At 38.7% G+C, this 17,587-nt stretch overlaps 1 protein-coding gene across 2 annotated transcripts in view; it reads left to right on the forward strand.

Annotated features, from left to right (window-relative positions):
• The window catches only part of KITLG (KIT ligand), an 88,573-nt gene that overhangs the window by 38,224 nt on the left and 32,762 nt on the right, over positions 1 to 17,587 (forward strand). For both annotated transcript variants that reach the window (XM_075124297.1, XM_048835630.2), the window contains exon 3: positions 11,230 to 11,292. In XM_075124297.1, coding sequence (XP_074980398.1) covers positions 11,230 to 11,292 — 63 coding nt within the window. The remainder of the gene's footprint in view (positions 1 to 11,229; positions 11,293 to 17,587) is intronic.

Below are 17,587 nucleotides of genomic sequence, written 5' to 3' on the forward strand. Positions count from 1 at the left end.
TCCAAGATGTTTCCAACGTGTACAAACAGTGGGTGATCTATAAATGCCTTGTATTGCAAAAGATACTCCACGTGCATCAGGATTATATATCAAAGGAGTTTCACCGTAAACCAGGGATCGGCAACCTTTGGCACGCGGCCCATCAGGGAAATCCGCTGGCGGGCCGGGACGGTTTGTTTACCTGCAGTGTCCACGGGTTCGGCTGATCGCAGCTCCCACTGGCCGCGGTTTGCCGTTCCAGGCCAATGGGGACTGCGGAAAGCGGTGGCCAGCACATCCCTCAGCCCACACCACTTCCCACAGCCCCCATTGGCCTTGAATAGCGAACCACAGCCAATGGAAGCTGCGATCAGCCGAACCTGCGGATGCTGCAGGTAAACAAACCGTACTGGCCCGCCAGTGGATTTCCCTGACGGGCGGCATGCCAAAGTTTGCTGATCCCTCCCCTAAACCCTGAATTTCCTGTGTTATATTATTAACATTATTTCAACAAAGTTACTGTGTTTCCTTTGAGTTTTTCGCACAAAGAATCATGGAAATGTATGAGCTATACTTCCCAATTTTATGGACCAGTCATTTGCAAACAATTTTTTTTTTAAATTAAAGTAATTTTAAAACTGGAGCTAAGCAGCTAATACATGTTTCTCATTTAGAATTTGTTATAAAATCACTTTAGCCTTCTAATGAGTCCCAAGATGAAAAACTTCCAAGTTCTTTCCCAAAATGAACTTGAATCACAATGTTTATTATTCCATTTTCTTGCCTAAAGCAATACCACTGCAGAGCATAAATTCATTAGTCTGATAATTTAGTGACAGAGCTAGATCTCACTTTATTTTCCTGTAGATTTTGATAAATCTAATTATAGAAATAAATTAATATGAGAAGGTTGACCTTCTGGAAAGGAGGCTTCCAGCACAAGTGGACAGCATGGTTTCTGCCAACTTAAAGGGGTGGTACAGGAGTGTCTAAACTAGAGTAGGATTAAAAAGCAGAAAACAAATATGCTTGCATATTGAACTTTAGCTGTTTACTTATCACAGCCATAACTTCTGTGGGGAAAAAATGATTTTTTTCAGGCCTTTGTAAGGAGTCATAGTTGTCAGTCCAGCCAACTTGCTGCTCAGCAGGACTACCATTAATATATACACATTTTGCTTTAAATCCAGTCCAAAATAGTGGATTGTGGGGGAGTGACAAGTTTTAAAATGGTTTTAATTATTTTTGGAATGGATAATATACTTTATCAAACAAGATACATTAGCTAGAGTTTTATTAAAATGTTCATGTTTATATTTGGTGATTTGTGATCTCTTTCTGCTTTTAAACTATGGCTAATGGCTATTTAATACTTTTCTAATATAAAATCAACTTAAACTGTGGTGTGTTTTGACTTCTGTTTTATTTAAAAAGGAAATGTCACATTTTTAATTTTTGCCATGAACAACCACCACCCTTAAGTATGAGCAGTAAGACTGCTGCTCTTGATAATCTATGTGGCCACTAGAAAACAACAGCTGGGTTTTCAGGTATAATTGCAGTATGAGGTGATAAAAATTCTTGGAAGATGGTTCTGCAGTATCAGCACTGTCAGTTGAAATCACTGAGGAGGGGTGTAGATATGTCTAAACTATAGAAGTGTGAATTTACAGAGAAATGCAATAGGTACTATGTAATTATCAGATGTCTAAAAAGTTGCCATTTAGTTCCGTTCATGGTTTTCTTTTTCTTTGACTTTCAAAATTCTCAAAATAGCTCATGATAAAAGGACTTTTCAAAACCAAAGCTCTAATATTGGATCATTTCATTGCAGAGATGCACATAACATTCCATCCTTCTTGTACAGTACTGTTTTTCTGCTCTGTGTGATAAGGGCAGGGTACTGGAATTTGTATCACTTGTGAAGCATTTCAATGGGGATTCATCCCTTTTTCCTATATTTTTTTTAAACTATATTTAAGTCAACTTTTTGCGTGTCATTCTTGACAGCATTCAACTGAATATTGAGACTCCCTATGTGACCTGATAGTGTCCATCACAACTGCCAACAGATGGTGTCTTTACTTGCTTCATTTTTATAAATAGGAAACTTGGGGCAGGTATTACAACCTGGTCCTGTATCCACTGTATGGCCACTAATCTATAGTGAGCTGACCCCCATTGCTGTGCTTAGAAGCCAACTGCGTTTGGCCTAGCTCTGGGTCCCACTGTCACACTCAGACCTCTTGCCTACTGTCCTCCTTTCGGATGTGCAGTGCTGCTGCCCAGTCACCTTATATCTCAAAATCTGCCTGAGTCTCCTGCATCCTCCAATAGCTTTCACATGCACCCCTAGAGCTCCACCATTCTGGGCTTCTCGTTTAACTCCTTCGGGACAACATGGCAGGAAAGCAAGGAACACAAGCTTAGTAAAGGAGTTTCTTAACCAGTGAGTACTTTTTAAAAGCACTTGAGTGTTACACAACACAAATCTTGAAATGCACCCCCCACCCCTGGTCTGATCTCATCCCTTCTCTGAGTCTGAGGTTTGTCACCATTTCAAGATAGCCAAAGTCACTTCTGCAGGTCCTCCTTACATGTGATGATAGTTGCCTTCCCCCTACCACACACCTGCCAGAGCAACACCCTGCTCTTAATTAAGATCTATCTCAGGGTAGGTCTACACTACAAATTTACAGCAAGGTAGCTGCACCGATGCAGCTGCGTCACTGTAGCGCTTCTGGTGAAGATGCTGTAAGCCGACGGGAGAGGCAGTAGCTATGTCTACGCTGGTGCTTAGTTATACTGACCTGTGTTGCCCAGGGGTGTGGATTATTCACATCCCTGAAAGACATAGTTGTACCGAAGTAATTTTGTAGTGTAGACCAGGGCTCAGTTTCCTCGGGATGTGCTCCACTGGGATGCTCCAGCCCCTCCGCCAATCATGCTCACCCTGCCTTTGGATCCCTGTGTGTTTTTTAAAAAACGTCTCTTGGGAGTGGGTCAGCAGTTCAGAGGCAATCAAGTTGCTGGCTCCTCATTGACAGTCTTTCAGTGAGGTATCAAACACCTTTCCGAGACAGGGCAGCTGTCTGGAATGCAATTCCATAGGCTTGCCTTGGGCAAGTTTAGACAGATGTTCAATACATAATACAAAATGGAATTAATAATTTGATAGACATATCTTACTCTATTTTAGCAGGGAGCTCATCTTCCCATATATCTGTAAAGTACCATGCCAACCTGGGCCAGAGCATAGCTCCATTGGCTTCAACTGTGCTATGCCATTTTAGACCTGTGAAAGATCTGGCCTAGGATGTTTAATAAATACATCTTAGTAAAAGCTCTTTCTGGTCAGAGTGAGAATGTATGCTCTGATTTGGCCATCCCCAAATTCCCTTTTTTTAGTTACAAATTCTACAATTGATCATAGAGAAAAATGTCTAATGATAATCTGGTATCTCTAGGGGGTGTTTTAAGGATGTTAATTCTCAGTAAATCTGTAATCTTGGCCTTTATTTTTTTTAACTGTGCATGAAAAGTGCTTGACAGGCTTTATGCCAGTAAAGTAGACCGTATACATAATGCATGCCCGTTCTTGTAGTGTTCATTGACGTGGAACAAATTTAATCTTGAACTGACCTTTCTTAAAATAATATACTATTGCTGACAGTGCTAAGTATCGAATCCCTGTAGATTATGTATGGGGAATTTTGCGCCAGCAGAAGTGTCTTCAGTGTCTTTGCTGTTTAAAATGCTGTATCCCTGAGCATAGCAAATAAACTGGAAAGGCAACCAGAATATCTGTTAATGTGGCATGATGTGTGGGTGTCCTATTGGAAAGGAAAGCATAAGATTGCAAAAAAAAAAAAAAAGAGTGGGAGAGGGTTCAGATTAAATAAACCAATTTAAAGAGGAAATAAAAGTACCAACATTTTCTTTAAAAATAAATCAAGGACAAATATACTGCAACAGTATTTTTCTAAAGTTCTACTTTCTACTGAGTCAGCACTTCAGAATCAAGAAGCAAAGGGCAATAGATATAGAAATACGCATGGTGAATTCAGTGACACCTTTTCAACCTCTACTTTTGGAAGGTGCATGTGCAAAAAAAGTAAAAAGCATAAACTATACAGATTATATAAGGGTCAAATTATATAAATATATAAGAGCATGAAGGTGACTATTCATGCACATATTCTTATATAATATGACCTTTTTAACTCCCTTTAGGAGAATGATGGAGGTCATCAAAGTGAGAGTCTCATGGTTCACCCCATGATATGAATGCAATAACATTTTGAACTTATTTAGGCATAAGTATTGCGGCTGACCAGAACTATGTGTATACAGTGACTGCTTTGAAATTTTGTATATTAGAGCGGTTGCTAGTGCAAATGATTCAGTGAGTGAGAGTGTGGGAAATTAAATGGTATTGCTACAGCAGCACGCAGAAAAGGAAACTTTTCTAAGTAAAAGTGCCCATAACAGAATGTCCCTTGTTCACAAGAACTGGGGATGCTTTTCTGAACAAGGTTTAGGCCACAGTTAAAGCACTTGAGCAGGTGTTTCAAGCCATTAAGTCTATTGGATGTAAACACATGCTCAAAAATAAACCTGCTTTGCTGAACTGGAGCATTAGTGAGCAGGATGCAGGCAATTGCTTGTTTCGGGTTTTTTTTAACTGGTTCCCCCCCCCAGGAAAATTTCTCATCCAGGGTCTACCTGTTTGGGGCATTACAGGTTACTTAAAGAATGACTGTTTCACTTTCCACATATAGATTTCAGATGTTTCCAGAAGTTCAGTTAAAATATGGAAATGTAAACATGCTCCTCCATTAACTAATAACTCAGACTCTTCTGAAGGATAGTGCTGATACCAGTCAGGTGATACTGACAGTAGAATTCCTGTACCAAATCGGATGAGGAATGTGGGCAAAGACAAGTTAAGATGTTTGTACACCAATGCAAGGAGGCTGGGTAACAAAATGGAGGAACTAGAACTACTTCTGCAGGAAGTGAAACCACATATTCTAGGGATAACTGAAATATGGTGGAATATTAGTCATGACTGGAGTACAGGTATTGAAGGATATGTGTTGTTCAAGAAAGACAGATGGTGGAGTAGCAAAAGATGGTGGAGTAGCATTGTATATTGAGGATGAGGTAGACAGCAAAGAAATTAGAAGTGATGGAATGGATTAGACAAAGTCTGTTTGGGCCAAAATCACTTAGGGGAAGAAAGCTATTAGAGGTTCCTCTGACATAGTGCTTGGGGTGCATTATCGACTACCAAGATCCAATTTGGATATGGATAGAGACCTCTTTTAATCAAATAAATACTACTTGGAATTGTGTGATTATGGGGCCTTCATTTCAAGAACATCATAAGAACGACCATATTGGATCAGACCAAAGGTCCATCTAGCCCAGTATCCTGTCTTCCAACAGTGACCAATGCCTCAAGTGCCCCAGAGGGAATGAACAGAACAGGTAATCAGCAAGTGATCCATTTTCTGTCACCCATTCCCAGCTTCTGGAAAACAGAGGCTAGGGACACCATCCCTGCCCATCCCGGTTAATAGCCATTGATGGACCTATCCTCCATGAACTTACCTAGTTCTTTTTTGAACCCTGTTATAGGCTTGGCCTTCACAACATCCTCTGACAAAGAGTTCCACAGGCTGACTGTGCGTTGTGTGAAAAAATACTTCCTTTTATTTGTTTTAAACCTGCTGCCTGTTAATGTCATTTGGGGACCCCTAGTTCTTGTGTTATGAGAAGCAGTAAATAACACTTCCTTATTTACTTTCTCCATACCAGTCAAGATTTTGTAAACCTCTATCATATCTCCTCTTAGTAGTCTCTTTTCAAAGCTGAAACGTCCCAGTCTTATTAATCTCTCCTCATATGGAAGCTGTTCCATACCCCTAATCATTTTTGTTGCCCTCTTCTGTACCTTTTCCAATTCCAATATAACTTTTTTGATGCACCATATCTGCATGCAGTATTCAAGATGTGGGCGTACCATGGATTTATGTAGAGGCAATTTGTTATTTTCTGTCTTATTATCTATCTCTTTCTTAATGATTCTCAACATTCTGTTCGCTTTTTTGACTGCTGCTGCACATTGAGTGGATGTTTTCAGAGAACTATCCACAATGACTCCAAGACCTCTTTATTAAGTGGTAACAGCTAATTTAGATTCCATCATTTTATATGTATAGTTGGGATTATGTTTTCCAATGTGCATTACTTTCCATTTATCAACATTGAATTTCATCTGCCATTTTGTTGCCCAGTCACCCAGTTTTGTGAGGTCCTTTTGTAGCTCTTCGCAGTCTGCCTGGAACTTAACTATCTTGAGTAGTTTTGTATCATCCGCAAATTTTGGCACCTCACTATTTACCCCTTTTTTTCAGATCATTTATGAATATGTTGAATAGAACTCGTCCCAGTACAGACCCCTGGGGGACACCACTATTTCTCTCTCCATTCTGAGAACTGACCATTTATTCCTACCCTTTGTTTCCTATCTTTTAATCAGTTACTGACCCATGAGATGACCTTCCTTGACATATCCCATGACAGCTTGCTTTGCTGAAGAGCCTTTGTTAGGGGAGCTTGTCAGTCTTTCTGAAAATTTAAGTACACTATATCCACTGGATTTCCCTTGTCCCCATGCTTGTTGGCCCCCTTAGCAAATTCTAGTGAATTTGGAATGATTTCCCTTTACAAAACACATGTTGACTCTTCCCGAACACATTGTTAATTTATGTGTCTGACAGTTTTGTTCTTTACTATAGTTTCAACCAGTTTATCGATACTGAAGTCAGGCTTACTGGCCTGTAGTTGCTAGGATCACCTCTGGAGCCCTTTTTAAAAATTGGTGTCAAATTAGCTATCCTCCAGCCATTTGGTACAGAATCTGATTTAAATGATAGGTTACAAACTACTGTTATTAGTTGTGCAATTTCACATTTGAATTCCTTCAGAACTTTTGGGTGAATACCATCTGTTCCTTGTGATTTATTACGGTTTAGTTTATCAATTTGTTCCAAAACCTCCTCTAATGACACCTCAATCTGGGACAGTTCCTCAGATCTATCATTTAAAAAGAATGGCTCAGGTTTGGGAATCTCCCTCACATCCTCAGCCGTGAAGACGGATGCAAAGCATTCATTTAGTTTTTCCCCAATGGCCTTATGATCCTTGTGTGCTCCTTGACCAGATATAGATTGGAGGACAAGTGCTAATAATAGGAGGGCCAGATATTCCTGGATGTGATAGCTGACAGATTTCTTCAACAAATAGTTGCTGAACGAACAAGAGGTGACACCATTTTGGATTTGGTATTAGTGAGTAATGAGGACCTCATAGAAGAGCTGGTTCTAAAGGACAATCTTCGTTCGAGCTATCATGAGTGAATTCAATTTAAACTAAGTGGAAGGATAAACAAAAACAGATCTGCAACAAGGGTCCCTGTTTCAAAAGAGCTAACTTTAAAAAATGAAGGGAATTAGTTAAGGAAGTGGACTGGACCAAAGAACTCAAGGATATGAATGTGGAGGACGCTTGGAATTACTTTATGTGAAAGTTGCAGAAGCTATCTGAAACCTGCACCCCAAGCACGGGGAAAAAATTCATAGGCAAAGGTTGCACACCAAGCTGGATGAGCAAGCATCTCAAATAGGTGATTAAGAGAAAATACAAAGCCTACAAGGAATGGAAGATAGGAGGGATCAGCAAGGAAAGCTACCTCTTGGCAGTCAAAGTGTAGGTATAAAGAGAGAACTGCCAAAAGCCAAGCAGAGTTGAACCTTGCAAAGGGAATTAAGACCAATAGTAAAACATTCTATAGCCATATAAATAGAAAACAAGGAAAGAAGAAGTGGGACCCCTAAGCACTGAGGATAAAATGGAGATTAAAGATAATCTAAGCATGGCCCAACACCTAAACACATACTTTCCCTCAGTTTTTAATGAGGCTAATAAAGAGCTTAGGGGTAGTGGCAGGGTAACTAATGGCAACGAAGATATGGAGGTATAAATTACCTCATCCAAGGTGGAAATCAAACTCAAACAGTTTAATGGGACTAAATTAGGGAGCCTGGATAATTTTCATCCAAGAATATTAAAGGAATTGGCACATGAAATTGCAAGCCCAATAGCAAGGATTTTTAATCAATCTGTAATTTTGAGGGTGGTACCCTATCACTGGAGAATTGCAAATATAGTACCTATATTTAGGAAAGGGAAAAAAGTAGTCCAGGAAACTACAGACCTGTTTGACCTCAATTGTATGCAAGGTCTTGGAACATATTTTGAAAGAGGAAGTAGTTAAGGACATAGATGTGGACAGTAAATGGGATAAAATGCAACATAGTCTTACAGAAGATATTGTGCCATACCAACATGATCTTTTTCTTTGAGAGGATGACTGATTTTTTTTTTTTTAGAGAAAGGAAATGCAGCAGACCTAATCTTCTTGGATTTCAGTAAGGCCTTTGGATACAGTTCCACATGGGAAATGATTAGTTAAACTAGAGAAAATGGGGATTGATATGAGAATTGACAGGTGGATACGGAATTGGTTAAAGGGATGACTACGACGGGTCATACTGAAAGGTGACCTGTCAGGCTAGAGGGAGATTACTAGTGGAGTACCTCAGGGATCAGTCTTTGGACAAATCATCTTTAACATTTTTATTAAATAACCTTGGCACAAAAAGTGAGAGGGTGCTAATAAAGTTTGCAGACGACACAAAGTTGGGATGTATAGCCAATACAGAGGAGGGCCGGAATATCATACAAGAAGATCTGGATGACCTTGTAAACTGGAGTAATAGAAATGGGATAAAATTTAATAGTGCAAAGTGCATTCAGGGACTAACAAGAAGAATTTTTGCTATAAGATGGGGACTTATCAGTTGGCAGCAACAGAGGAAGAGAAAGACCTGCATATATTGGTTGATCACATAATGACAATGAGTTGTCAATGTGATGGGACCATGAAAAAAGCTAATGAAGTCCTAGGATGCATCAAGTGAGGTATTTCGAGTAGAGACAGGCAAGTGTTAGAACCATTATACAAGGCACTGGTGAAACCTTAGCGGGAATACTGTGTGCAATTCTGGTCTTCGATGTTTAAGAAGGATTAATTCAAACTGGAACAGGTGCAGAGAAGGGCTACCAGGATGATTCGAGGAATGGAAAACCTACTTTATGAGAGGAGACTCAAAGAGCTTGGCTTGTTTAGCCTAACCAAAAGAGGGCTTAAGGGAGATATGATTGGTTTCTATAAATACATCAGAGGGATAAATACAAGAGAGGGAGAGGTGTTATTTAAGGTAACCACCAATGTGGACACAAGAACAAATGAATATAAACTGGCCATCAACAAGTTTAGGCTTGAAATTAGGCAAAGGCTTCTAACCATCGGAGAAATGAAGTTCTGCAACAGCCTTTCAAGGGGAGCAATGGTGGGGAAAAAACCTAACTGGCTTCAAGACTGAGGTTGATAAGTTTATGGAGGGGATGAAATGATGAGATTGCCTATAATGGCATGTGGCCCATTGGAGACTGCCAGTAGCAAAAATCCCTAACTGCTGGAGACAGGACACCAGATGGGGAGGGCACTGAGTTACTACAGATAATTCTTTCCCAGTTATCTGCCTGGCGGATCTGGCCCACATGCTCAGGGTCTAACTGATCACCATATTCGGGGTCAGGAAAGAATTTTCCCTGGGTCAGATTGGCAGAGACCCTGTGGGGTTTTCACCTTGCCCTGCAGCATGGGGCACGGGTCACTTACCTGTTTAAACTAGTGTAAATGGTGACAGGTTTCAGAGTAGCAGTCATGTTAGTCTGTATCCATAAAAAGAAAAGGAGTGCTTTTGGCACCTTAGAGACTAACAAATTTATTTGAGCATAAGCTTTCGTGAGCTACAGCTGACTTCATCGGATGCATACCTTATCTAGTTTTTGTAAAGTCCAGCCACGAGGAAGCTTGTGTGGAAGGTTGTTTTTTAATCCAGTTTTGAGAGCTCATTCTTAATCTTTCCCTGTTTGCTGTAGACTATGTTGATCAAGTGGTTCCGCAGCTTCTTTGAGAGTGTGTGGCACAAGCTGTCAGCATAGTCTGTGTGGTATGTTGATTGTAATGGATTTTTTACCTTCAGTCCTTTTGGTATGATGTCCATTTGTTTGCATTTGGAAAGGAAGCTCATGTCTGTCTGTATCTGTACAAGTTTTTTCATAAAGTTGATAGATTTCCACTCTATATGGCTAAATTCAGTGCCTTGCATAATGACAGGTTTCAGAGTAGCAGCTGTGTTAGTCTGTGTCTGCAAAAAGAAAAGGAGTACTTGTGGCACCTTAGAGACTAACAAATTTATTTGAGCATAAGCTTTCATGAGCTACAGCTCACTTCTTCAGATGCATGGTGAAGTCTTTAAAACATGATTTGAGGACTTCAGAAACTCGGAGAGAGGTTGGGGTCTATTTCAGGAGTGAATGAGGTTCTGTGGCCTGCAATATGCAGGAAGTCAGACTAGATCATAATGGTCCATTCTCACCTTGAAGCCTGAGTCTTAAACTGTCTGCTCTTTGACAGTATTACCATCTTAGATTCTGCCTTGAGATGACCACTGAATAAGGTCAACATGGGTCTGTGAAGAGTAGGGAGATAATGGAAAAGCAAACCAGGGGTCACCAAATGAAATTAACAGGTAGCAGGTTTAAAACAAACAAAAGGAAGTATTTTTTTTTTTACCTAATGCACAGTCAACCTGTGGAACTCTTTTCCAGAGGATTTTCTGAAAGCCAAGACACTAACAGGGTTCAAAAAAGAACTAGATAGATTCAAAAAGGATAGCTCCATCAATGGTTATTAACCGAGATGGGTAGAGATGGTGTCCCTAACCTCTGTTTTCCAGAAGCTGGGAATGGGCGACAGGAAACGGATCATTTGAAGATTACCTCTTCTGTTGATTCCCTCTGAAGCACCTGGCATTGGCCACTGTCAGAAGACAGGATACTGGGCTAGATGGATCTTTGGTCTGACACAGTATAGCCACTCTTATGTACACAATCCCTAAACACGGACTTAAGTTATTTGCAACTGATCAGTAATTTCTAGAAATTGTGTTAATTACTTTATAAAATGTATATTAACTACAGTGACTAAAATAAAGCCTTCATTTTCTTACCAAAACACTAATATATTCTTTACCTGTTTGTTTGTTTTAGGTTGGAAATCTTCCAAATGATTATAGGATAGCCCTTAGGTATGTTCAGAAGATGGATACTCTGGTATGTACAATTACTTGAAATCAATCCCAATAAAATAGCCAGGCAATGATGGCTGCAGCTCTATATGTCTTGGACCTCAGTGCTTCAGTCACATAAAATCTTGCTAATTACAGAAATCTTGCAAAAACTTTCAATTTTTTTAGGCCTTTTCTTTGGGAAATAGTTTTCAATCATTTTCCACTTTATTGAGTGGGAATGGGGAACATACTGTTTATTTGGATAAATAACTTGTTTTTATCTATGTTGGAGAAGACACTGTACAATGTTTTGTGGCAAGCGCATGTCCACCATATGTACGTAGGAGGCTGCTAAAAAAATAGAAAATACAGAGACTGATAGTTACTGAAACTATTTCCTTAATGAAGCTTCTGAGGGATTAGGACAATATTGTATTTCACTCACGTAATGATTTGCATCACTCTTTTTCCTGCATAATACTGTAGTTTATAACCACTCTTAAAATATGCTTTTTAAAAACTTTACAAATCATGTGATGATCTAAAGAATACACACTTGCAAATATTGTCTTTGGGTGATCTGATATTAGTTCTGGTTTTAAAGTTTCCCTCAAATTCATTTTATGAAGGATTACATTTGAAAGATTGCTACACTGACATAAGCTCAAAATTTAAAAAAAATAAATATAATGATTTGGGAAAGCCCTGGTATAGACCTCTTTAGAGTGGAAGAAGTGCCAAAAGTGTAAGTTACTTTGAGCAATATACCAAACTAATGCCTGGCTAATGATAGCCCAATGACCATATGATCTAAGCCATTACTTGCATTAAAAGAAGATCTAGCAATGCAGAAAGGAACAAGAGAGTATAGGAGAATGAACAACAAGAGGAACGATAGCATAAGTACCACTGACAGTCACGGCAGTCACGTAGGCAATACTGGCAGTAAAATGATTGTACCTAATTAGGCAAGAGATCTGGATGAAGCCAAGCAGAAACAACTAAGATGTCTGTGCACCAATGCAAGGAGCCTGGGTAACAAAAAAGAGGAAACAGAACTACTGTTGCAGGAAGTGAAACCGAATATTATAGGGATAACAGAAATATGTATGGTGGAATAATAGTCATGACTGGAATACAGAAATTGAAGGGTATGTGCTGTCCAGGAAAGACAGAAATAAAGGTACAGGGGGAGGAGTACATAGTATATTATGACAAGGTAGATTATTAAGAAATTAGAAGTGATGTATAAAACAATCTGTTGGACAAAATCACTTTGGGGAACAAAGGTAACTGAGGCTCCAATAGAATAGTGCTTGGGGTCTGCTACAGACCCCCGGGATCTGATCTGGATATGGATAGAGACCTCTTTAATGTTTTTAATGAGATAAATACTACTGGGAACTGTATGATTATGAGGCTTTTATTTCCCAGCTATATATCAGAGAACAAGGACTACTCACAAAGGTAGGGTCAGATATTCCTGGATCTGATAGCTGACAGATTTCTTCACTAAATAGTCACTGAACCAACAAGAGGTGATGCCATTTTAAATTTAGTATTGGTAAGAAGCAAAGACCTCGTAGAAGAACTGGTTGTAAAGAACAGCTTTGATTTGAGTGATGAGTTAATTCATTTTAAACTAAATGAAAAAATAAACAAATACCTCTGCAACTAGGATCCTTGATTTCAAAAGGGCAGACTTAAAAAAAAAATTACAGATTTAGGGAAGTGGACTGGACTGAAGAACTCCAGGATCTGAATGTGGAGAAGGCTTGGAATTACTTTAAGTGAAAGTTACAGAAGCTATTTGAAGCTTGAATCTCAAACAAGGTGAAAAAAATGTAGGTAATGGTTGCAAACCAAACTGGATGAACAAGCATTGCAGATTGCTTATTAAGAGAAAGCAGAAGACCTGCAAGGAGTGGAAGAAGAGAGAGATCAGCATGGAAAGCCACCTGTTGGAGATCGGAAAGCATCAGGAAAAAGTGAGAGCTACCAAGAGACCTGCAGAGCTGGACCTTGCAAAGGAAATTAAACCAAAATTGAAAGGTTCTTTAGCCATATAAATAAAAAGAAACCAAGGAAAGAAGGACCACTAAGCACTGATGATGGGGCTGAAATTAAAGATAATTTAGGTATGGACCAACACCTAAATGAGTATTTTGCCTCAGTTTTTAGTAAGGGTAATGAGGAGCTTGGGTTCCATGACAGGGTGACTAATGGGAACAAGGATATGGAAGTAGAAATTACCACATCCGAGGTAGAAGTCAAACTCAAACAGAGTAATTGAACCCAATTGCAGGGCCTGGATAATCTCCATCCAAGAATATTAAAGGAACACACAAATGAATTTAAGCCCAATAGCAAGGATTTTTAATCATCTGTAAACTCGGGGGTCATATTCTGACAGGAGAATTGCAAATACAGTACCTCTATTTAGGAAAGGGAACAAAGGTGATCCAGGAAACTATAGACCTGTTAGTTTGACCTGAATTGTATGCAAGGTCTTAGAACAAATTGTGAAAGAGAGAGTAGTTAGTGATATAGAAGTAAATGGTAATTGGGGGAGAATACAACATATTTTTACAAAAGGTAGATTGTCAGCCCAATCTGATCTCTTCCTTTGAGAAGATAATCAATTTTCTACCCAAAGAAAAATGCAGGTGGTCTAAACTTCTTGGATTTCAGTAAAGTATTTGATAGAGTTCCTTGTGGGAAATTATTAACTAAATTGGAGAAGAGGGGGATTAATATGAGAATCAAAAGGAGGGTAAGGAACTGATTAAAGGGGAGGCTATAACGGGTCATGCTGAAAGGAGAACTGTCACGCTGGAGGGAGGTTACTACTGGAATTCCTCAAGGATCAGTCTTGGGTCAAATCTTATTCAATGTTTTTGTTAATGACATTGGCATGAGAAGTGGGAGCGTGCTAATAAAATTTGTGGATGACAGAACGTTGGGAAGTATTGCCAATATGGAGCAGGACTGGATCATCATACAAGACTATTTGGATTACCTTGAAAACCAGAGTAATAGAAATAGAAATGTAACAGTGCAAAGTGCAAGGTTTTTTGTTATAAATTGGGGATGTATCAGTTGGAAGTGACCAAGGAGGAGAAAGTCGTTTTGTGATCGACCAATACACCCAAATCTATGAGCCATCAATTTGATGTGAGTGTGTAGAAGACTAATGCAATCCTTGGATGCACCCAGTAAGGTATTTCAGTAGAGACAGGGAAGTGTTAGAACCATTATACAAGGCACTGGTGAGATTCATCTGAAGTACTGTGTGCAATTAAGAAAGATGAATTCAAACTTGAACAAGTGGAGAGAAGGGCTAGTAGGAGGATCTGAGGATTGGAGAACCTGCTTTACAGGAGGAGTCTTAATGTAATCAGCTTGTTTAGACTAACAAAATGAAGGCTGAGGGAAGATATAATTGTCTATAAATACATCACAGAGATAAATAATTCCTCTTCCTCCCTGGTATTTAAGTTAAGGAACAAGTTGACACAAGAACAAATGTCTATAATCTGGCCATCAGTAAGTTTAGGCTTGAAATTGATTAAAGATTTCTAATAATCAGAGGAGTGAAGTTCTGGGGAGAAAAAACTTAACTGTCTTCAAGATTGCGCTTGTTAAATTTGTAGAGGGTATGATATGAAACTGTTTACAATGTAACCGATCTGTGACTGCTAGTAGCAGATATTCCCCAGCGGCCAGTGATGGGACAGAAGGGGAAGGGCTCTGCGTTACTATAGAGAATTCTTTACCAGGTGTCTGGCTGATGGGTTTTGCCCACATGCCCAGTGTCTAACTGGTCCCCATATTTGGGGTCAGGAGAGAATTTCCGCCCAGGTCAGATTGGAAGAGACCCTGAGGAGGAGGGGATTTGCCCTCCTCTGCAGTGTGGGGCATGAGTCAGTTGCTAGTTTGAACGAGAGTAAATGGTGGATTTTCTGTAATTAGAATTCTTTAAATCAAGGTTTGAGGACTTCAGTAACTCAGCCAGAGGTTAGGGGTCTATTACAGGAGTGGTTTGTGAGATTCTGTGGCCTGCAATGTGCACAAGGTCAGAGTAGATGATCATGATGGTCCCTTCTGGCCTTAAAGTCTCAAGTCTCTAAATAACTGTGCACATTATATAATATATAAATAGAACATAAGAATGGCCATACTGGGTCAGATCAAAGGTCCATCTAGCCCAGTAGCCTCTCCTCTGATAGTGGCCGATGCCAGGTGCCCCAGAGGGAATGAACAGAACAGGCAATCATCAACTGATCCACCCCGTCGCTCATTCCCAGCCTCTGGCAAACAGAGGCTATGGACAGCGTCCCCGCCCATCCTGGCTAATAGCCATTGATGAACCTATCTTTCTTGAACTTATCTAGCTCTTTTTTGAACCCTGCTATAGTCCTGTATTAGCTGTGTATTATTCAACAGATGTAAAAAGTAACGTTGTTGGCTATCATACTTGTAACTAGAGCTGTGTGAAATTTTCATTATGAAAACCAAAATCATGCACAGTGGACATAGTTCAGTAAATTCTCATTATTGCCAATCTCAAGAGATCAAAAAATCACGTGACTTGCTCAACAATCCATGAGGGCTTGGGGGCTTTTGTTTTTTTGGGGGGGTTTATACCCCAAAAATACAATAGTCTGTCTTATTTTTGAACGCCCGTGCCGACCCTCAATGTGTGTGGCATCAGTGTTGCACTGGGGCAGAATAGATGGTTATGAGTTCTATTGAAGCTTGGAGGTTTGCACGAACCAAAAATCCCAAGTTAACCTCAAGGAGTGCAAATTATACCGGATATCGTAGGCTAATTAAACTCAGCTGAACAAAATATTTTCTTTGCATCATTTGTTATTGTGAGTCCTTTCTGAATCCTATATGGTCTAATATATATTATAGATTACAATTTTTGATGAGTCCCAAACAGCAGTCATCCAAAAACAAGGAAATAGTAACAGGCTGCTGTAGCTGCACATAACATGCTTTCAAATCACAGATATCTGATATCTATCTTCCATGTCTCAAAGATTTACATCGGGGTGGTCTTTAAAAGTTCAAAAGTTAGACTCAACTCTAGCCTCTTATCCTTCCAGATCAGTGAAGTAAACTGACAGAACTATGTGGGAAGTAAACATTAATAGAGAAAACAGTGCAAATAGTGATAGTTTCCAGTTCATCCCATCTGGTACCTCTCATGAAATATGTATTTTAAAAAAAAATCAATACTCTAAGGTTTTTTAAACATTCAATTTAAGATCTTATTACTTTGTCTGTAACTGAAGAGTTTTAAGATCAATTCAGACCAGAAAGTTTTCTTTAATGCCCTGCAGGACTGATTGATTTATATGAAAGTGATTTAAATCACTGATTTTAATCATGTTTTACATTTGTACTTTTCAGTAACTTTGCTAAAGAGAGGATAAGATATTAATTAGTAACTATTTAAAACTTGTTCATTTACCCTAAATTAGGTGTTTTGTTTTTTTTGCTAACTAGGAGTATATCCTATATCTATATATATTTATTTAACAATTATACAGCTTAATTTACATTTATTCAGATAAATAAAAATTGTAAAAATTAACTAAGTTACAAAATAGTGAACAATGCATTTATTATTTACTAGGATTTCTTTGTTTTTTACTTGTGATTTGTGTCAAGCTCTATTTGGAAATTCAAATTCCATTAAAATGCACAAAATAGCATTTAAAAAAAATTAACAAAAGCTACCTTAAAGGTGCTGGATGCATCAAAAACATTATCAAAACATGTTTGTCATTTAAAACTGATTTATTAAATGAAGTAAAAAGTAGAGTTCATGAATTGAACTCATTGTTTCTGGTCACTGGTTCCTTCATGATTTTAGAGCTAGTAGATCTCATCCTCTCATACCCAGTTTTATTCATAGATTGGAAGAAGAAAACAAGGTTTCCTGCTTTTTCAGTCCCATTGGTTTTTACTTTTAATGAACTGAATTGAAGAAAATATTCTCTCTGCATCTGCAGAAGAGGCTACTGCTGTTAAAAAACTGGTGTAGCACTTCAGCAAACTCTAGTTTCAAGTTCTTAACCAATGGCTTCCACAAATTTAGTGCTCTGAGTTTCTCTAAAACTTTGCAGAAAACATGTACTGCTTAATATTATTTTTCATTTAATGCAAAGTTTTAATTTAAGACCTAAATTTAATTTGTAAATTTCACATTTAATTTTAAATAGGTTTATTTAAAAGAACTGTGTATTTAATTTTTTTATCTGATTTTTTTAATTGAAAAAATATTGGTTTTTATCCATCCTGATTCCCTGATTTATAAAGTGAAC

The sequence above is a fragment of the Caretta caretta genome, chromosome 1, assembly GCF_965140235.1.
Source record: "Caretta caretta isolate rCarCar2 chromosome 1, rCarCar1.hap1, whole genome shotgun sequence".
In the NCBI taxonomy this organism is placed as follows: Eukaryota; Metazoa; Chordata; order Testudines; family Cheloniidae; genus Caretta; species Caretta caretta.